Genomic DNA, 22,327 nt, shown 5'->3' on the forward strand with positions numbered 1-22,327 from the left:
GCAGACCGCAGGCCCGCCCGGGGCCTCCCTACCTGTGGGTCCCGCTCCTCCCCGGCTCTGCGTTGCCGGCCTCCATTCCCCGCAGGACCCTGCGGCTCTCGGGCCTCCACTCCCTTCCTCCTTCCCAGGCTGTGGGGGTCGCCAGCCCCCGCTCTGTCCGGGCCGCCGGGGCCGCCAGCCTCAACGTGGGCCCTGGACGCCGCACAGCCCGGCAGCAGAGACCGGGCACGTCGGTGAGCGACCCCGGCCGGCCTCGTCCTGCCCGGCTCGGCGGGCTGCGAGCACAGCTGGGCCCCGGGCGCCGCGACTGCGCCCGAGCACGCGGGGGGCGGGGCGGGGCGGGGCTGAGGGGCGGGGCCTGGCGGCAGGTGGAGCCCTGGGGCGGGGCCATGCGGGGAGGGGCGGGGCCACGCCGGGGCAGGGAGGGGCGGGGGGCGGGGCCACGCCGAGGTTAGGATTGCCGAGGGGCGGGGCCAGGAGGAGGGCGGAGCTGGGACTTGCAGAAGGGAGGGGCCGCGCGGAGGGCCAAGGGGCGGGGCCGGGAGGGTGGGAAGGGGCGGGGCCTCGCGGAGGGCGGGGCCAGCCAGGTCAGTTGCTCCCCAGCCCCAGCTGCGGCCCTTCTGACCCTGGTGGTGCTGCACAGGTGTCCTCGGCCCCGCCCGGCTCCGAGGGGAAAGGGGGAGGCCGTGCCGTCCAGGGAGGGCCGCGGGGGCCGGGGCAGAGCGGCCTGGCCCCGCCCCTGCTGAGACCCCGCACCCCAGGTTCCTCGCTGAGACCCCGCACCCCAGGTTCCTGCGCTGAGACCCCGCACCCAGGCCCCTGCGCTGAGACCCCGCACCCAGGCCCCCGCGCTGAGACCCCGCACCCCAGGCCCCTGCGCTGAGACCCCGCACCCAGGCCCCTGCGCTGAGACCCCGCACCCCAGGCCCCCGCGCTGAGACCCCGCACCCAGGCCCCTGAGCTGAGACCCCGCACCCAGGCCCCTGAGCTGAGACCCCGCACCCAGGCCCCTGCGCTGAGACCCCGCACCCAGGCCCCCGCGCTGAGACCCCGCACCCCAGGCCCCTGCGCTGAGACCCCGCACCCAGGCCCCTGCGCTGAGACCCCGCACCCAGGCCCCCGCGCTGAGACCCCGCACCCCAGGCCCCTGCGCTGAGACCCCGCACCCAGGCCCCTGCGCTGAGACCCCGCACCCCAGGCCCCCGCGCTGAGACCCCGCACCCAGGCCCCTGAGCTGAGACCCCGCACCCAGGCCCCTGAGCTGAGACCCCGCACCCCAGGTTCCTGCGTTGAGACCCCGCACCCAGGCCCCTGCGTTGAGACCCCGCACCCCAGGCCCCCGCGCTGAGACCCCGCACCCAGGCAGGGGAGCAGGACGACTGCTGTTATCTCCAGCCAGTGCTCGTGGGCTCCGGGCTCTGGGCCGGGGTACTGAAGGGGACACGGAGAGGGGCTAGGGCCGCAGCTCGGAGGTGGTTCAGCACTCACCCTCCTTTTGGGGGTTGGGGGCCTGGAGGCTGGACACAGGGCCTTCTACATCGGACCCATCCCAAGCCCTTTGGTAAATTATTTCTTTTACTTTGGGAGGGGCCGGTACTGGGTTCGGACACAGAGGCTTTCTATGAACTACACCCGCAGCCTGGTTTTATTTATTTGGAAACAGGATCTCACTAGGTTGAGAGGTCTCGCTGGGTCTCGCTCAGTGTTGAGGCTGTCCTTGAACCTGCAATCCTCCTGTCTCAGCCTCCCAAGGACTGGGATGGCAGGTGTGTACCACCATGCCTGGCTTACTTTTTATATTATTATTATTATTATTATTATTATTATTATTGTTATTATCATTATCATTATTATTATGGTACTGGAGATGGAGCCCAGGGGCATTCTACCTCTGAGCTACATCCCCAGCCCTATTTTTTATTCTTTATTTTGAAACCGGGTCTCACCGAGTTGCAAAGGACCTCCTAAGTAGCTGAGGCTGTCCGCGAACCTCAATCCTCCTGCCTCAGCCTCCCGAATGCTGGGATTATAAACATGCACGTACACGCCCAGCTTACTTTTTATTTTGAGAGAGGGTCTCGCTGACTTGCCGAGGCTGGCCTTGAACCTGCAATCCTCCTGACCCGGCCTCCCAGGTCCTGGGATGACAGGTGCGCACCGGCGACTTCAGGAGCCATTTCTTGTCTGTTCTGTGATGCGCCGCCCACTCTTCGGGCACGCGCAGTAGGATTCGGGGCCACTGTGCATTCACCTAGCCCGAGTCTTGCACACTCACAGGTGAAGCAGCCGCCATCTTCCTGCTCCACCTTGCACACCTATTTGCCATTCAGTGGTTCTGCGGCTTGGCGGGCATCCTTTCAATTCTTCTGCACCTTGCGACTTGCGCTCCTCGCATGCTCCCTCCGTCTCTCAACAGTAAACCCTGCAGACACACTGTGCGCCATTCGACCGGCAGCCATTGAGCACATTCCGTGCAGTCCAGCAACACCCGTGCCCTCCTCCAGCTCCTCGCACGGCAGACTGCGTGCGTGTGACGGTCCCTGCACGCTCATCCTCCAACATGTGTCAGCTCCTGAAGGGAACTTGACATTCTCCAGGAAACTGACCGTGAACTCTGCCTCTGTCTTGACTCGTGGCCTGGGTCTCAGACTTGATCCTGAATCCAGACTCTGGTTCCCTGCAGCTATTACACGTACACGCAGTCTTTTCTACTGAGCAAGTCTGACTTGGAACAGGATTTCGACCTTCATCGTGATAGGACGCGATGCTCACAATCGCCGTGATTTCACCCTGACCTCAACCCTCCTTTGCGTGTGTGTGTGGTACTGGGAATTAAATCCAGAGGCACTCTACCTCTGGGCTCCGTCCCCAGCGCTCTGTTTTTTATGATGAAACAGGGTGTACATCTGGGAATGAGGGCGCACGCCTGTCATCCTAGTACTTAGGAGGCTGACACAGAAGGATCACAGGATCTAGGCCGGCCTCAGCTACTCAGTGAGGCCCTCCGCAACTTAGTGACACCCTATTTCTAATAAACACTGGAAAACAGGAGTGGGCGTGTAGCTCAGAAGTAGAATGCCCTGGGTCCCATCCCCAGTACCACAAAAAGAAAAAGAAACAGGGTCTCGCTGAGTTACAGAGCCTGGCCAGGCCTGCGCCGCCATGCCCAGCCTCACCAGCCCCTAATAACGAAATAATACCTATACCTGTGGACTTTGACCTTGACCTTACATCTTCACCTTCATCATGGTTCATGTTTTTGTGGGGGTTTTTTTGGTGGTACTGGGGTTCCCGGAAGCCCTTCTACCTCCGGGCTACACTCCCAGACCTATATTTACATTTTTATTTGGAAACAGAATCTCTTAAGTCAGCACGGCTGGCTTCCAACCTGCGCCACCACGCCCGGCATGGTTCATGTTTTGCATTCCACCTCCCAGGACATGTCCGACTGTGAGCGTAACTTAAATACGTCCCTGGTGTTGAACTGATTTTGTCTTTTACCTTGATTCAAACGCTCGTCTTTTTCCTCCTACTGAAGACACCAGGTCTGGATCTATTAGCTAAACTTGACCTCGATGACCTTACCCCTCACCCCGACGACGCAACCTTTCACTGGACACTCTCGTCCAGAGCGGGCAAAGCCCTGGTCAACGATGATGTTAACTGGACCTTGAGTCGGGCAGCAACCTTAAGCGTACGTCCACCTCGACCGGGCATCAGACCACTTCCTGGGCCTCACAAGACGTAGTAAGTTTCTTCAATTCTTTGCAGGACTGAGGACTGAACCCAGGGGCATTGCACCTCTGACCCACACCCCCGGTCCCTGCTGCTGTTGTTTTGAAACGGCGTCTTGCTCGGTTGCCGAGAGTCTTCCTGAGACTGGTCTCGAACCTGCGGTCCTACTCCTTCTGCACCCGCAGAAGTGGGATCACGGGAGGGCGCCAGGAATCTAAAACCCAACTGAAGACTCGGTAGACGGCGGAGACCCTGACCGCAGTCCCACCGGGAGATCTGGGACCGGGCTCCCACCCGGCAGCTCCGGCTCCCGGGGGTGCACGTGACCCTCGCGCCCAGAGATGGATTCCACCGGATGCTGACTGGCCCGGCGTCTGTGCTCACCCTGACCCGCGTTCATCCTTGGTGACGCTCTCGCTCCTCAAGCTGGGTTCTTCCTGACCTCGCCTTCCAGAGAAGTTCGGCCCAGGCGCTGACTTGCCGGCGCCAGGGACGACCTCGGCTCCGCGGCTCGATTCGTCTCTAACGGCGCCTGCAAACCTGCTCGCAGAGGCGTCTGTGTCGGCTGCGGCGTGAAAGCCGTATCCCGTACTCACGATTACCGGCTCCCCACGGGAAAACCAGGCACAGTGAGGCTCGGCCTGGCGGGATGTCAGCCTGTGAGACAACGAGCTCGGCTCTGTGGCGGGAGTCGTCTAAGACGCTGACTTCTCTCCTCTAGCAGGACCCAGCCCTAGTGATTTCGACCTCCATCACTACTTCCATTCTTCACCCTAACTTCACTTTATTTTTATTTATTTTTTGGCAGGGGCTGCTGAAAATTGAACCCACGAAGTGCAAGTAAGTATACTATATCCCCTGAAGCCCTCCCCCTTTTTTTTTCATTTGGAAACAGCGTCCCACTAAGTTGCTGAGAGCCTTACTAAGTGGCTGAGGCTGGCCTCCAACCTACAATCCTCCTGTCTCCGCCTCCTAAGGGACTCGGATTATAGGCACACACCACCACGCCCGGCCGCTTACTACCTTGGATGCAAAACGACAAGTTCTCTATCATCGATGTTTTATTTTACACTTCTCTGGTCACTGAAACCAACACAAAAGAGTCTGCTAAAAACAATAATAAATAAATAAAGAGTTAGAAAATAAAAAGAAAGCAAGGGCGCGCCATGGAGCGGAGCTGGGATCTGAGACTCGGGGCCCGAGGAGCCCCGACTTGCTCCATCCTGACTCGGTCTGAAAGAGCAAGACCAGAGCCCCCCAGCCCAGCCCTCAGGGTCCCCTAAACACACCTGGGCCTCGGCGTCTGCAGGCAGGAGCGGCTGCCACGCATGCGCACGGTGCACTCCCTGACTGTATCTCAGAGCCGAGGCTGTGGATGCCAGGGCCCCGGCTCCGGCTCCGCCACCAACTCCAGAGTGCAGGGCGTATGGGTCTCCTTAGCGACCGTCGAAGAGCCGCGGGGAGGCAGGCCGGCGGCCCCCCGAGCACCCAGCCGGCAGCAGCGCCCTCCGCAGCCACCGGCTACCAGGAGCGTTCCCCGGGTGCATCAGGGAGGCCCGGGGGCCAGGTCCGAGGTGCCGTCCAGCCCCACCCTGCTCTGCAGCAACCAATCGGCCAGGAAGCAGAGGGCCAGGAGGCCGGTCCCGAGCAGGTCCCCCAGCCCCGTGAGGTAGGGGATGCAGTGGTTGTCAGGATCCAGGGCCCGGTGCCAGGTCAGCCGAACCATGACGTCCGCCAGGTACAGCAGGATCGTCACCTGTCACAAAAGCACCACATCAGACGGCCGGCGTAGCCCAGAAAGCCGGCAGGGATTCCAGGGGACACGTCACGCCAGCCAGTCCCCTGCCTCAGGCATCTCCTGGGCTTGCAACAGCTGGGCTCGGGCCGGAAGCTCGGCCCCTGCGGTGGCGAAACCTCTAAGTGAGGTGGTGAAACCTCTAAGTGGCAGGGCCCAGCCGGCGTGGCGGTGCGCGCCTATAATCCCAGTACTTGAGCGGCTGAGACGGGGAGATCTCAGGTTTGAGGGCCTCAGAAACTCAGTGAAACCCTGGCTTTTTATTTTATTTTATTTTATTTTATTTTATTTTATTTTTTGGTGGTACTGGGGTTCCTGGAAGCCCTTCTACCTCCGGGATACACTCCCACGGGCTACACTCCCAGACCTATTTTTTAACATTTTTATTTGGAAACAGGGTCTCTCAAGCCAGCGCGGCTGGCTCCGAACCAGCGCGATCCTCCTGTCTCCGCCTCGCAAGCGCGGGGATGACAAGCGTGCGCCGCCGCGCCCGGCAAACCCTGGCTTTTTAAAAATTGTGTTTTGTTCTCGATTTTTGTGGTATTAGGAATTGAACACAGGGGCATTCTACTTCGGAGCCATACCCCAGCCCTATTTTATTTTTATTTTGAAACAGGGCCTCACTATATTGATAAGAGTCTCACGACCTGCTGAGGCTGTCCTCGAACCCGTAATCCTCCTGTCTCAGCCTCCCAACCATTGGGATTATAAGCATACACCACCATGCCTGGCTAACCTGGGATGGATGGATGGATTGATTGATTGATTGATTGATTGATCTATTTACACTGGGATTTAACCCAAGAGTGCTCTTGCTCAAACTTACACCCTCAACTCTTTATTATTTTTATTTCCGTCTGTGTGGGAGTGGAGATTGACCCCAGGGCCATCCTAACTCGGGGCTATACCCGCAGCCCGATTTAAGTTCTATTCTGAAACAGGGTCTCCCTAGGTTGATTATATAGAGAGTCTCACTACTTGCTGAGGCTGGCCTCGAACCGGAGATCCCCCTGTCTCAGCCTCCCGAGAACCGGGATTCTAGGGGTACGCTTCCACTCCTGGCTGGCACCAGCTTTATCTGGTGGTCTCAGTGCCCCTGCAGCAGCGCCCAGAGGGAGCCTGGTGCCCGCGCCCCCGCCCTGGACCACTCATCCGCCCGCTCCTGGGAACCCACTGGGCCTGGGCCTCCGCTAACTCTGTGATGAGAAAGTTGTGGCCTGCGGTGGCCTCCGTCAGGTGCGTCCACTGGGCTGGCAAAAGTTGGACACATTAAGTGGACTCTCCAGAGACGGGGACTCCGCCCCGCATGGCCAGGGACCCCAACCTCCACCCTACCCGCCAGTATGGGGGGCAAGCTTGCCCCGGGGACCCGGCGACCACGGCGCGCTCACCTGGACGAGGCCTGCGAGCAGGTAGAGTGCCAGGAAGGTCCTGCTGTGTGTCCCCGCCTGGCCTTCCACCAGGGAGATGACGGAGAAGAGAATGAGGTGGCCTGGGAGGACCAGGAAGAGCAGGACGCGGGCCGACATGGAATTGGTTTCTGGAAGAAACAGACCCAAAGGCCGGGTGAGCTGCCCGGCAGCAGGGGTCGGTCTCCGGGGAGACCGCGCCATCCCTTTCCGTAGCCGCTCCACAAGCGTTCACTGGGCCCCTGCCATGTGGCCCGTCCTAGCACGCGGGCACTCAGGCCCGGCTCTTCCATGGGGCTCGCAGTTCAGAGAAGGGAGACGAATTTTTTTTTTTTTCTTTTTCTGGTACTAGGGATGGAGCCCAGGAGCATTCCACCTCCAAGCTACACATCCAGACTATTTTTGATTTTTGATTTTGAAACGGGGTCTCACTGAGTTGCCGAGGGCCTCGCTAAGTAGCTGAGGCTGGCCGCGAACCGCGATCCTCCTGTCTCGGCCTCCCAAGCATTGGGATGACTAGCGTGCGCCGCCACGCCTGGCAAGGAAAACAGGACTCAAGTACACAGAAACCAACAAGAAAGGTCGCTTCAAACCAGGTCTAGCCGGGCGTGGCGGCGCACGCTTGTCATCCCCGCGCTTGGGAGGCGGAGACAGGAGGATGGCGCGGGTTCAAAGCCAACCTCAGCTACTTAGTGAGGCTCTCGGCAACTTAGTGAGACCCTGTTTCCAAATAAAATATAAAATAGGTCTGGGAGTGTAGTCTGGAGGTAGAAACGCCCTGGGTTCCACCCCCAGTACCACCAAAAAACAAAACAAAACAAAGCAGGTCTAGTGGCACAAGCCTGCCATCCTGGTACCTGGTACCTGGAAGTAGGGGACCGCAGGATCGAGGCCAGCCTCGGCAACTTACCTAGACCCTGTTTCAAAAATAGGAATAAAATTAAGAATTAAGAGGTAGAATGCCCCTGGGTTCGATCCCCAGGACTAAGAATAAAATAAATAAAGACATGCTCCTACGGACCAGACCCACCTGACGTGCAAAACGTGGAACGTGGGTTTGGGCAGAGTCTTTTCATCCGAAGGGGCAGGACCCCGGGTGTGCTCCAGATGTGCAGGGAGGTGGAGACGCGGCTGGTCTGAATAGCCACCAGGTTGCCACCGACACCTGCGAGGACAGACACGGGTGTGCCGGGAACGCCGGCGCGCGTTAAAACCCAACAGCGCCGAGGGCTGGAGCTCGCAGGTAGGATGCCCCTGGGCTCCATCCCCAACACACACGCGGATCTGCACTCCTCCTCCCTCCTCCTCCCTCCTCCTCTTTCTTTTTCTGTACTGACATTGGTTTTTTGTTTGTTTTTGTTTTTTGGGGGGTGGTACTAGGAACCCAGAGGCTTTCTACCTCCGGGCTATACTCCCAGACGACCCATTTTATTTATTTTTTATTTATTTTTGGTGGTACTGGGGGTGGAACCCAGGGGCTTTCTACCTCCGGGCTACACTCCCAGACCTTTTTTATACTTTATTTGGAAACAGGGTCTCACTAAGTAGCTGAGGCTGGCTTTGAACCTGCGCGATCCTCCTGTCTCAGCCTCCCAAGTGCAGGGATCACAAGCGTGCGCCGCCACGCCCGGCCAGCCCTATTTTTTATTCTTTTATTTTTGGTGGTACTGGGGTTCCTGGAAACCCTTCTACCTCCGGGCTACACTCCCAGACCTATTTTATACTTTATTTGGAAACAGGGTCTCACTAAGTTGCTGAGAGCCTCACTAAGTAGCTGAGGCTGGCCTCGAACCCGCGCCATCCTCCTGTCTCAGCCTCCAATGAATCCTTTTTTTTATAAAAAGCAGGCAAGAGCCCCACGCCCTGTCGCGTGCCATCTGCGGGTGCCAGTGAAGCCTGGCCCCGCTCCCTGTGCCTTCCAGGAGTGGAGCTCAGTCCTGCCTGGAAAGCTCATGTCTCGGTGGTAGCTATAAAGACCTTCCGCCCCCGGGTCTCCTGTGATCCGAGAAGGCCTAGTGTTTCAGGCAGCACCCTATCCCCGTATCCACTGCCCTCCTGCCTATGAGAACCTGGGGTCTCCTCGGTATTTTTTTTGTTTATTTAACTGGGGTTTGAAACCAGGGTCGTTCTATCTCTGAGCCACACACCCCCCCCCCCCGGTCCTTGTTATTTTTTATTTTGAAACAAGGTCTCACTAAGTAGCTGAGGCTAGCCTCGACCCTGCGATCCTCCGGTCTCAGCCTCCCAAGTCCTGGATGGTAGGCTTTGGGGCCTGGCTTCTGAGGACTGCTGTTCTGCCCTCCCACCCCGGCCCAGGGTCCCCAGCGGAGCGTGTCAAACACCTACCGCACATGACGGGCGTGAGGACGGCCATGCCTTTGTAGGGCTGCTGGGAAATGGTGCTGCTCAAGATGAGACCCCCAAAGCTGGGAAGAGAGTGGTGGTGGGGAGTGAGGGGCTCTGGCCTGCGCCGCCCCGCCCACCTTCTCAGGCACACCGCGCACGTGCTACTTCCCACACCCCCAAACACGCTCCACTTCCCGGTGGAAGGTCTGCTGAGGCCCAGCTGTCCCCCAAGTCCTCTGCACCCCAATTTTCCATCTTCTCCTCTCTCTTGGGTCTCAGCTACTCCAGAAGGCTTTCTGGACCCTGGCAACCCGTTACAAAATAAAAAAGCACAGCCGGACGTGGGGTGGCAGCGCACGCCTGTCATCCCAGTACTTGGGAGGCTGAGACATAAGGGTAGCGGGTTTATGGCCAGCCTCGGCTACTTAGCGAGGCCCTCGGCAACTTAGAGAGACCCTATAGGGAATAAAAAATAGGGCCGGGGGTGTAGATCGGAGGGAGAATGCCGCTGGGTTCAATCCTTAATACAGAAGAATGTAACATAAAAGAGAGCCGGGCGCGGCGGCGCACGCCTGTCATGCCCGCGCTTGGGAGGCGGAGACAGGAGGATTGCGCGGGTTCAAAGCCAGCCGCGCCGGCTTAAGAGACCCTGTTTCCAAATAAAAATATAAAAATATAAAAATAGGTGTCTGTGAGTAATAATAATATAAAATATATAAAATATTATAAAATATCATAAAATGTATATTGTAAAAATATTATAAATTATAAAATATATAAAATAATATAAAATATTCCAAATAAAAATATAAAAATAATAGGTGCCTGGAGGTAGAAGGGCTTCCAGGAACCCCAGTACCACCAAAAAAAAAAAAAGAGAGAGAGAGAGAGAGAGAGAGAGAGAGAAAGTAAAAATAAAAAGGGTTGGGAGTAGAGCATGGAGGTAGAATTCCTCTGGGTTTAAACCCCATTACCACAAAATAAAGACACGTGTGCCTTTCTGGGGCAGCTGGCTGGGAGCTGAAAGGTAATGGCCGAGATTGTTTCCTTATCGGCGGTATTAGGGACTGAACCCAGGAGCGTTCTCCCTCTGAGTACACCCTCAGCCCTTTGCATTTTTTATTTAGAAACAGGGTCTCCCTAAGTCACTGAGGGCCTCACGAAGTAGCTGAGGCTGGCCTCGAACCCGTGCGATCCTCCTGTCTCAGCCTCCCCAGCGCGGGGATGACAAGCGTGCGCCCCCACGCCCGGCTTCCACAGCTCCTTCTCCGATCCTAAGATCACATCCCACCAGCGAGGCCTGGGGTGGCCCCGTCAAAGCGTCCCAGCAGCCGGGCGCGGTGGGCACGCTTGTCATCCCCGCGCTGGGGAGGCGGAGACAGGAGGATGGCGCAGGTTCGAAGCCAGCCGCGCGCGCTGGCTTAGGAGACCCTGTTTCCAAAATAAAAATAAAAATGTAAAAATAGGTCTGGGGGTGTAGCCCGGAGGTAGAAGGGCTTCCAGGAACCCCAGTACCACCAAAAAAAAAAAAAGTGTCCCAGCAGGAGCGGGGCGGGGGGCTGCACCCGGGATCCTCCGCCCCCTGGTGCCAGACAACTGTCAAGACCAAGCCTGCCGAGGAGTCAACGGGTCTGGGCGTGATAGAGACTGAAGAAAGAGGCGAGCGTGGGTGCCGGCGGCCATGCAGCGCCAGGAGCTGATGTGGCCGCGGGGAACCCGGGACACGCACCTGCTGACCACCATGGCCAGGACGATCGGGAACCAGCCGAACTTGAGCACCTGCAGGATGGCCGGGCTCTGCTTGGCGACGAGGACCCACAGCGGGGTCAGGGCCAGGAAGCCGACGCACACCAGCGGGCACAGGTGCCGGCTGTCTGCGGGAAACAGGGACCAGGGACGGGCTCAGGGGCCGCCGGGGTCCGGGCCCACACGTGGCTGGGGGCGAGGGCCCCGGGGTCTGAGGGGACGCCTCTGCCCTCGCCACTTCGGCCGCCCTGGCGCACCTCTCCATCCCATCCCAGCCGCGTTCCCCTCCGCTCCTGATGGGCTTGCGATTTTCCAGACAGAAAGTGTCCTCTTTGGGCTCCTCGCACCCAAACGTGTGCGTGCGTGCGTGTGTGTGCGTGTGTGCGTGTGTGCGTGTGCACGCGCGCGCATCGAACCCAGGAGCGGTCTACCCCTGAGCTACGCCCCCAGCTCTTATTTTTTCTTTGAAAGAGGGTCTCAAGAACTTGCTCAAGTTGTAGCGGTCCAAAGAAAGCAGAGATGTTATCCTCGCAATAGAACCCTACGGAAATTCAGACCCAACCTTTATGGTTTTTTGTTTTATTTTGTTTCGTTTCTGCGGGTCTGGGGATGGACCCGGGGGCATCGGACCTCCGAGCTACACCCCCTGGCCTACCTTTTATTCTTTTATTTTGAAACCAGGTCTCACGGAGTTCCGGAGGGCCTCACTCAGTAGCTGAGGCTGTCCGCGAACCGCGATCCTCCGGTCTCAGCCTCCCGAATGCCGGGATGACGAGCGTGCGCCCCCGCGCCCGGCTGACCTTTATGTTTTAAATACGCCATATTAAGCCAGGCGCGGTGGCGCACACCCGCCATCTCAGTATTTGGAAGGCGTGACAACTGGATTGGAGGTCTGGGGCCAGCCTCTGCAACTTGCTGAGACCTTCAACAATTTAGTAAGACCTTGTTTCATAACGACAACAAGAAAATAAATAAAATAGCGCCGGGCGCGGTGGCGCACGATTGTCATCCCCGGGCTTGGGAGGCGGAGACAGGAGGATCGCGCGGGTTCGAAGCCGGCCTCAGCTGGCTGAAGAGACCCTGTTTCCAAATAAAAAATATAAACTAGGTCTGGGAGTGTGGCCCGGAGGTAGAAGGCCCAGGGGTCCATCCCCAGTACCATCAAAAAATGAATAAAATAAAATAAAATAAGCTATTAGGTACCAGAGAATATTACGCTAAGTGAGATGATCCGGTTGTAGAATAAGGAAGCTCATATGGTCTTCTGTCATATATGAAAGCTATGGAGAAAGGAGGGGGCCCTATAATGAAGGAGGAGAAACCCCAGTGGCGCCACAGAGGGGATTGACGAAGAAAACATTTCAAAAGACACTTTGTCCATATACACGATTATCGACGCCAATCTCAGTATCGAGTGCCCGGAAGGACGGGGAGCCGGGTACGCTCACCAAGTGCGGTGTGCCTGTATCTCCCTGTCGCCATGATCTCCTGTGTGATTCTAATGCACCCGCAAAAGTAAAATAAAAATAAAATATGACCGTGCTATAGCTCAGAGGTACAATGGCCCCTCGTAGGAAAAGACAAAAAAATAAACTAATAAAGAGGACTGGGGTGGCAGCTCGATGCCAGAGCGCCCCTGGGTGCAGCCTTCAAGGTCCGTCCGGGGACCCAGCCGCTTGGGAACGCGGCAGCCTGCGGACCTGGGGGCTCCGGTCCCCTGACACCCCGCGCTGGCGCCCTCCTACCTCGGTGTCTGTAGAAGAAGCTGCTGACCACGGCCAGGATGGTCAGCGTGAACAGGTCCCCCAGGCTGGCGGCGATGGGCGTGGCGATGTTGTCGGGATTGACCCCCAGCCTTCGGGCCCCGACTACTATGCAGACCATCAGCAATCCTGCAGAGGGGACAGCGGTCAGCCCTGGAGCCTGCGGCCCCAAGACGGCGCCATGGCCGGGAGCCTGTGGCCGGGCCAGGGCGGCTTGCTCATCAGCCCCTGACCCCACATAAAACCCTGGGGCAGCGGGGAAATGGGCCCGGGCTTAACCCCCAACCACGAAATAAGTAGGTAAAGGCAGAGAGGGAAGGCAGGCCCAGGAGGCAGGGCCGGGCCTGGGGACGCCTGGGAGGGTGGGGCCAGGCCCAAAGGGCGGGGCCTGAGGATCAGGGCGGGGCCTGAGGTGGTGGGCGGGGCCTGAGGAGATGGGGCCCAGGAGGTGGGGCCCAGGGGGACAGGGACTGGGCCTGGAGGGGCAGGCCTGTACTTGGCAAAGGCCTAGGCGGGTGGGCGGGGCCTGGGAGGTGAGGCCCGGATGGGCAGGGCCTGTATTGGGCAAAGGCCTAGGCGGTGGGTGGGGCCTGGGTGGGCGGGGCTTTGATGGGGTGGGCCTAAGAGGGCGGGGCCTGGGAGGCGGGGCCCGGATGGGCAGGGCCTGTATTGGGCAAAGGCCTATGCGGGTGGGCGGGGCCTGGGAGGGCGGGGCTTGGGTGGGGTGGGGCCTAAGAGGGCGGGGCCTGGGAGGTGAGGCCCGGATGGCCAGGCCCTGTATTGGGCAAAGGCCTAGGCCGGTGGACGGGACCTGGGAGGGTGGTGCTTGGGCGGGGTGGGGCCTGAGAGGGCGGGGCCTGGGAAGGCGGGGTGGGGCCTGAGAGGGCGGGGCCTGGGAGGCGGGGCCCGGGTGGACAGGGCCTGTATTGGGCAAAGGCTAGGCGGGTGGGCGGGGCCTGGGAGGGCAGGGCCCTGGGTGGGGCGGGGCCTGGGAGGCGGGGTCCAGAGGGGCGAGGCCTGTATGGGGCGGGGCCTGGAAGGGCGGGACCCCCAGGGCAGGGCTCACCCAGGACAAAAGCAGCAAGGAAGGCGGTGACCACGCTGCTAGCGCACAGCAGCGCCACCTTGGCCAGGTCCAAGTCTTCCCTGGACGTCGCCCCCAGCAGCAGGGCGGCCATGGCGGCCAGGAGCCCCACGACCGTGGCCTGCACCTGTCGGGGCAGAAAGAGTCAGGTGAAGCAGGGTCCCGCCGGCTGCTCGAGGGGAGCGGGTCATTCACCTCTGCTCCGGCCTTCAACCTACAGTGTCCTGACGCTGGGCCCCAGGAAAGGCCAGCCCTGCACCTCCATTCCACCCAGCCCCCACTGCTGCCTCCGTCACTGCCTGCGGGACGCCGCCCCCAAATGACGAGTCCACAGCGCGCTCCGCTACCCAGGCCTCCGCCAGGTACCCCGGGCTCGAGCTCAGCCTTCCATCCTGCTCCAGGCCCCACAAGCCGGGCATGGTGGCCCACGCCCATCATCTCAGTACTTGGGAGGCTGAGACAGGAGGATTGCGTGTTTGAGGCCAGCCGGAGCAACTTAGGAAGACCCTGTTTCCAAGCAAAAAAGATAAAGGGCCTAGGGGTGTGGCCCAAAGGTAGAAAGGCCACGGGTTCAATCCCCAGTACCACAAACAAAAAGGGCTCCGTGGCTCTGGGTAGCAGCTCGGGCAGCCAACCTCAGTCTCGCTGGGGGAGCGCCCCAGGAGGCGCAGGCTGGGGGGCTCTGCACACACACGGCCTGGGTGCCCTCCATCACTCCCGGCCCCCCAGATGGCTGCCCCAAGCGCACACGCCCATCCCAGGCTGCTGTCCTGTCTGTGCTGCAGGGGGCGCAGCTCTGAGCCCCCGGGCGCCGCCCCACCAGGCCCTGCATGCCAGCCTCTGGAGCCTGCATTCAAAACATCTAAGAGAAAGCGCTGGGCTTAGAGGAGGCTGAAGGAGCCCAGAGCCCACCAGGCCCCGGGTGAGAAGACCGAGTGGCTGCGAGGGTTGGGGGAGCTTGGGAGGGAACCCAGCGGCCCTCTTTCTCTGAGCTCCTCCTCCAGCACTGTTGTGTGTGTGTGTGTGTGTGTGTGTGTGTGTGTGTGGTACTGGGGGTGAACCCAGGGGCTTTTCTACCTCCAGGCTACACCCCCAGACCAAGGACTCAGGTAGCCTGGGTCCCTCCTACCTGGAACAGTCCCGGCTGCCGATTCAAAAGGAAACCAGGGGGTAAGTCAGATCTGACACAGTACCCGGGCTTGGTGGGGCACAACTCGAATCCCAGGATCTGGGAGGCCGAGACAGGAGGATCACAGATTTGAGGCCAGCCTCAGCAAGTAGTGAGACTCTCAACAACCCAGGGGGAACCCTTGTTTCCAAATGATAAAAATAAATGGGGCTGGGGTGCGGCGCAGAGGCAGAATGACCCCGAGTTCAATGCCCAGTGTCACAGCAAGACCCAAACTGGGCCCAGCCTCACCTGGACCAGGGCGAGGTTGCTGCTGATAACGCGGCGCTTCTCCTGGGGGTCGTCCATTAGTCCAGTGTTGGCCTGGGGTGGAGAGAGGGGGACAGAGCGGAGGTCCGGCTGGGCCCAGGCAGGCCAGCGCTGCCCGCGGCAGGCCGTATCTCCCAAAGGAAACCACAAATGCCATCCCACCAGCAAAGCCAACTTCTCTGCTCATGTCCTTGTATGCGCTTATTTTTGTTTTTATTTGTGTGTGTGGTGCTGAGGATTGGACCCAGGGGCACTCTACCTCTCAACCACACCCCCAGTCCTATCTTATTTTTCGTTTTTGGACACAGAGTCTCACTACGTTGCCGAGGCTGGCCTTGAACCCGGGATCCTCCTGTCTCAACCTCCCAAGTACTAGCATTGCGCCACCGGGCCCAGCTCAGAATGACACTTGCTACCGTGAAACCTGCCCAAGCGGGTCTCTGCCGTGGTCCCTACCAACAGCCTTTCCTCTCCGTCCCCTTCCTCTACCTGTCTCCCCACTGACCACCAGCCTGGTCTTCACGAAGCCTGTCCACAGAGGCTCCCAGCAGCTGTTTGTGAGGAGAAGCCAGGCGCGTTGCCGTACGCCTCTCGTGCCAGACAGGAGGATCGCAAGCTCAAGGTCAGCTTCGGCAACATGGCGAGGCTCTCGGTAACTCAGCCAGGCTCTATTTAAAAGTAACAACTGAGCAGGATGGGCGGGTGTTACAGCTAGATATGGAACGTGCCCTCGAGAGCTCGTTTACTCATGTTGGGAGCTAATACAATTGAGTGACAAGGATCGTGAGCCCAGCAGTGGGCAAATGCATCATCGTGATGTATCCGTGGCCTCGGGGATGATCCCTGGTTCCTCCTCCTGTCCCTGAGCCTGCTAACGGCCTCCATGATGTGAGGGGCGCAGCGCTGCGCTCTCCGCGCTCTCCCACGGTCCCCGGCCTCACATGGACTGAACCCAACTGTAAAAGGGAAATCTTCTTTCCTCCGTGACACGGTCTCTCTTTTAGATTCTAGCTGCAAAATGCTGAGAGAGATATGGCTGAGATGTAGAATGCCCCTGGGATTGATTACCAGTGCGAGAGAGAGAGAGAGAGAGGGAGAGAGAGAGAGGAAGAAGAAGAAGAAGAAGAAGAAGAAGAAGAAGAAGAAGAAGAAGAAGAAGAAGAAGAAAAAGAAGAAGAAGAAGAAGAAGAGGAGGAGGAGGAGGGGGGAGGGGAAGGGGAAGAGGGGAAGGGGAAGAAGAAGAAGAAGAAGAAGAAGAAGAAGAAGGAGAAGGAGAAGGAGAAGGAGAAGGAGAAGGAGAAGGAGAAGGAGAAGGAGAAGGAGGAGAAGAAGAAGAAGAGGAGGGGAGGGGAGGGGAGGGGGAGAGGAGAGAGAGAGGAGAGAGGAGAGAGAGAGGAGAGAGAGAGAGGGAGACACAGAGATCATGCAATGAGGATGACAGCGGTCCCTGTGGAGAATCCAGCCCGCCCACCGCAAGCCACGCCGGGGAACCAGGTGGGGGGACGCGTCTTCCCGCTGTCACCCGCGGCTGAACCTTACAGCTGTGGAGAGTCGCGACGCCAGAGTCATTTCCAGGTTCCCCTTCAGCCCCACGAGGGGCGGCACCAGCGTTAAAAGGTCCTTGACCTCCACGAAGACGGGCCAGTGCTGCAAGAGAAAGGATTGGGAGAAAAATCTACACATACAGTCGGCGCATTTCTCGAAATGCCTTCAGAGAACTTTCAGCAAGCGACGTCCCACTCCCAGCACTTGGGAGGCTGAGACAGGAGGACCACAGGTTGGAGGCCGGCCTCAGCAACTTGGCAAGGCCCTCAGCCCCGTAGCAAGACCCTATTTAAAAAACAAAAATAAAACAGGGCTGGGAGTCCCGCAGAGTGGTTGAATGTCCTTGGGTTGGCCGGGCGTGGTGGCGCACGCTTGTCATCCCCGCGCTTGGGAGGCTGAGACGGGAGGATCGCACGGGTTCGAAGCCAGCCTCAGCTACTTAGTGAGACCCTGTTTCCAAATTAAAAAAATACAAAATAGGTCTGGGAGTATAACCTAGACGTAAAAAAAAAAAAAAAAAAAAAAAGCCCCTGGGTTCCACCCCCAGTACCATAAAAAAAAAAAAAAAAACCCACAAAAAAAGAATGTCCTTGGGTTGAATCCCCAATACTAAAAGAAAAAAAGACAAAGTAATGGTGTGTGTGTGTGCGTGTGTGTGTGTTTCTGGGGATTGAAGTCAGGGGCATTCTACCTCTTAGATACACTCCCAGCCTTATTTTATTTTTATTTTGAAACTGGGCCTCCCTGAGTTGCGCTTGGCCTCACTACGTCGCTAAGGCTGGCTGCAAACCTGTGGGCCTCCTGTCTCAGCCTCCCAAGTACTGAGACCACAGGCGGACGCGCCCACACGGGGCTCCAGATAGTCTTAAATGGCTTCAAACAAAACACGAGAAGGTGATAAAGCCAGCGAGTTTTTAGTACTGTGCACCGATTAAGCTCCAGCCGGCGCAAGCACACCTGTGCCTGGGCTTCAGACGCCAGGAGCGCCTGGATCCCGCCTGGATGCCGGACATCAGCTCGGCCAGCCTGCCGGTGCTTGTCTGAAGAACGTGGGAACTGTGTCCGATGCTCAATTGTGCAGAAATTAATATTCACCGATTTCAAAGCCGTAGGACTTTTTATCAATTGGGAGATGTGGTTGTATCTCACGACTCCAACTGGGCCTTGGGTGTGGCAGTGCTTGGAAAGGGACGGTCATCCCCAGGCTGCCACACTGAGGGTAAATAGCATACTGGGCTACAAAGCCTTTCTTTCTTTCTTTCTTTCCTTCTTTCTTTCTTTCTTTCTTTCTTTCTTTCTTTCTTTTATGGTACTGAGGATTGAACCCAGGACACACTATCTCCAAGCTATACTCCCAGCCCTATTTTATTTTTTTATTTTTTTTTATTTTTTATTTATTTATTTTATTTTATTGGTGGTACTGGGGTTCCTGGAAGCCCTTCTACCTCCGGGCTACACTCCCAGACCTATTTTTACATTTTTATTTGGAAACAGGGTCTCCTAAGCCAGCGCGCGGCTGGCTTCGAACCTGCGCGATCCTCCTGTCTCCGCCTCCCGAGCGCGGGGATGACGAGCGTGCCCACCGCGCCCGGCTTTATTTTTTTATTTTTGAAACACTAAGTTGCAGAGGGCTTTGCTAAGTTGCTGAAGCCGGCCTTGAGCCTGAGATCCTCCTGTCTCGGCCTCCCACGTACCGAGAGTAGAGGTATGCAGGGGGGTCACCACACCCGGAGTGAAATTAATTAATACCCTCTCTGATTTGACTCGTTTATTGGCCTGGTGCCTATAAATACCCGCGATCTCCGCATAAAAAGTTCCTCCTGATCTGGAATTCTGGGTCTAAAGAAATTCCCCGTTTTGTTAGCGAGGAGACAGGAGGCCTGGATTCTCCCCGCTCACTCACTGAGAGCCACGCCAAGGTGCAGACGTCCCCCGCGCCTCCAGCGGGCGGAGGAGAGGCATCTTTGAGCAGCCATTATCAGACTACTGCATGTATAACCATCTTTATAACTGCACAATTCACAATTGCCAAACTACAGACCCAGCCACGATGTCCATCAACAGATGAAGGAATAAGCCAGGCGTGGTGGCGCACGCTCATCATCCCAGCACTCAGGAGGCTGAGACCGGAGGATGGCGGTTCGAGGCCAGCCTCAGCTACCTAGTGAGGCCCTCTGCAACCCAGTGAGACCCTGTTTCAAAATAAAGAACAAAAAATAGGGCTGGGGGTGTAGCTCGGAGGTAGAACGCCCCTGGGCTCCATTCCCAGTACCACAAAATATTAATAATAATTAATAATAGACAATAATAATAATAAGTTAAATTTTAAAAGTATAGCCTGGCATCATGGTACACAGGACGGCAGGTCCAAGCCAGCCTCAGCAACACACAGTGAGACGCAGAAACCTAGCGAGACAGTCTCAAAATAAAAATTAAAAGCCAGGTGCGGAGGTGCACACTTGTAATCCCAGTACTGGGGGAACTGAGACAGGAGGACCACGGGTCCAAAGCCAGGCTCAGCAACTCAATGAGGCGCTCAGCAATTTAGCTCGGCTCCATTTCCTAAAAAAAATAATAATAATAAAATAGGTCTAGGGGTATGGCGCCAAGGTAGAGGCCCCTGTTTTCCATTCCCAGTATTTAAAAAAAAAAAAAATCATTACAGCCGGGCGTGGTGGCACACGCTTGTCATCCCCGCGCTTGGGAGGCTGAGACAGGAGGATCGCGCAGGTTCAAAGCCAGCCTCAGCTATTTAGTGAGGCTCTCGGCAACTCAGTGAGACCCTGTTTCCAAATAAAATACAAAATGGGTCTGGGAGTGTAGCCCGGAGGTAGAAAGCCTCTGGGTTCCACCCCCAGTACCACCAGAAAATAAAAAAATACATAAATACATAAATACAGTCAGGCCTAGTGACATGCTTGTAATCCCAGTATTGGGAAAAACACCTGGCAGGGACGCCAGTCCTTATCAGAGCCTCAGCCTCCCTGCCTCCCTGCCTCCCAGCAACGGTGGGCCTCAGTCCCAGGCCGTCCTGTGCGCCCCACAGCACGCAGAGACCATCACACGGGCCTCCTGCCCCTGCTTGGGGCTCCAGGACGCCCATCCCCACCCACAGGTCCTCCGCCATGCAGGACCTTGAGGTTTCTGATGGCCTAAGTTGCCGAGGCCGGCCTCGAGCCTGAGATCCTCCAGTCTCAGCCTCCCCAGTGCCGGGATGGCAGGCGTGCGTCACTGCGCCCAGCTGGGCTGTCCTGAGCTTAATCTTTGTGTGATGGTCAGATACACGACGGACTCTTCTGTCGGCCCCGCCGATGCCCTGGACTCCTGGCAGGTCCACGGAGACCTGTGGTTCCCCGGTGCCCCACTGAGGTGCCTGGAGGCCCGGCTCCTGCCCCCGCCCGCGCCGCCACCTCCCAGACGCCCAACACATACTTGTACGGTGTTGAGCACCAGGCCGGCCAGCATCAGGCCCAGGCCGGAGAGCAGGATGGGCACCGTGACCTGGCACGTCACGGTGCCGAAGGTCTCCAGGAAGACCCCGTGGGGGGACCGGGTGAGCTCACAGCGGAAGCCGCGCAGCTTCTGGCCCTGAAAGCGCAGCTCCAGGTTCAGCTGGGTGACCACCATGACGAGCTGCCTAGCGCGTTCCCGGCAGGGAGAAGTCCGAGGCCGGCGCCGCCTCCTCGGCCCCAGGACGCCGGTCTGGAGAAGCCGGCGCAGTGAGAGGCGTCCCAAGAAGTCGGCAGACGCCCTGGGCCTGCGCAGGGTCCCCCACGGCCCCTCGGCACAGGGCCCGAGGGAACGAGACGAGAGGCAGACCGTGGCGGCCAGCTCCCTGCGCCCCGGGGCCTCCCTGCCAGCCTGCCGGGGAGGCTCGCTGGCCCTCCGCAGCGACCTTGGCAGCGTCCAGCTGCCGGCCCACACTGGCCTGTCCTTGACCAAGGCCCGTGCAGAGGTCTGCTGGCTCCTACACGTGTCCTGGGATTGTCCATGCTGAGCACAGAAGCTCCTACAAAGACCTCGTCTCCAAGAACCCGCTGTTCAGGCCGGCCTTCAAGGTCACGGAGTCCAGCCCGCCTCCCATCCAGTACCTGGGAGGCTGAGACAGAAGGATCGCAGCGTTGAGGCCAGCCTCAGCAATGTGGCAAGGCTCTAGGCAATGTAGGGAGACCCTGTTAAACAAAAAATGGAGCTGGGCCTGGTGGCCCCTGCTTGTAATCCCAGTATTCGGGATGCTGAGACAGGGGGATCACAAGATGGCGGCCAGCCTCAGCTACTTAGTGAGGCCCTTTGCAACTCACTGAAGCCCTGTTTCAAAATAAAGAATAGAAAATAGGGCCGGGGTGGAGCTCAGCGGTAGAATGCCCTTGGGTTCCATCCCAGCACCACACACACACACACACACACACAAAAATAAAAATAAAAATAAAAAATGAATAAAAATAGCGCTGGGGGTGTGGCTCGGAGGTAGAGAAAAGATTCTTAAATTTATGGGGTGTGTGTGTGTGTGTGTGTAATGTATAATACTGGGGATGGACCTCAGAGGCATTCTACCTCCCAGCTATACCCTCAGTCCTATTTTATTCTTTTATTTTCAAACAGGGTCTCACTAAGTTGCAAGGTAGCTGAGGCTGGCCGCGAACTCGCGATGGTCCCGTCTCCGCCTCCCAAGTACTGGGCTGACAAGCGCGCGCCACCACGCCCGGCTTCGAGTGTGCTTAAACTGGCGTGGGAACTAAAGATACAGAGGCAGGCACACACACAAACTGTGAAAAGTTCAGAGGGCCGGCCGGGCGTGGCGGGCACGCTCGTCATCCCCGCGCTGGCGAGGCGGAGACAGGAGGATCGCGCAGGTTCGAAGCCAGCCTCGCCGGCTTAAGACACCCTGTTTCAAAAATATAAAATAGGTCTGGGAGTGGAGCCCGGAGGTTGAAGGGCTTCCAGGAACCCCAGTACCACCAAAAAAAAAAAAAGAAAGAAAGAAAGAAAAAAGTTCAGAAGGCTATAAACTGAAACGCAGGTGGTTTTATCTTTGGTGGGCGGGATGATGAGTGCCCTTCCTTTTGCGATTTTCTGCCTATTCTCTTGTGATTATTTACTCGCATACCCACCAAACAAACTGTCACCGGAAATAAAGAAAAGACCGTAATCACGGGAGAAAAATTACTTGCCGGCAAAACTCGAGACCGTCAGGCGTCAACACGGCTCCGCTGGGTCAGAACCCAGAAAACCAAGACGCTGGTTTGAAAATAGATCCGCGAGCTCAGGGGAGACTCCCGGAGAGCCTGAACTGGATTCCCGGCCCCGCTGCGCAGCAGGAGGGATCTGGGCCACGCGGCCCCTGGTTTCCTGTGTGACCCTGGGCGAGCCCTCTCCCTCTCTGGGCCTCTCGCCCACCCCGCCATCCCCGATTCAAGGAAGTGGCGGAGATGGGTGGTGTCCAAGCATTATCCACACGGAGCCCCG

General features: G+C 58.0%; 1 protein-coding gene across 1 annotated transcript; it reads right to left on the reverse strand.

The window, feature by feature from the left end:
• Positions 1-5,281: 5,281 nt before the first annotated feature.
• On the reverse strand, positions 5,282-20,488 carry SLC41A3 (solute carrier family 41 member 3; the record flags this gene model as incomplete). The annotated part of the gene is made up of 10 exons (XM_080718225.1): positions 5,282-5,491; positions 6,922-7,070; positions 7,970-8,104; positions 9,286-9,365; positions 11,015-11,159; positions 12,777-12,923; positions 13,861-14,005; positions 15,299-15,370; positions 16,856-16,963; positions 20,294-20,488. 10 exons carry the CDS (start codon positions 20,486-20,488, stop codon positions 5,282-5,284), a joined length of 1,386 nt encoding a protein of 461 aa, XP_080574351.1.
• Between the last annotated feature and the right edge of the window lie 1,839 nt (positions 20,489-22,327).

The sequence above is a fragment of the Muscardinus avellanarius genome, assembly GCF_963383645.1.
Source record: "Muscardinus avellanarius genome assembly, chromosome: 22".
Taxonomy (NCBI): domain Eukaryota; kingdom Metazoa; phylum Chordata; class Mammalia; order Rodentia; family Gliridae; genus Muscardinus; species Muscardinus avellanarius.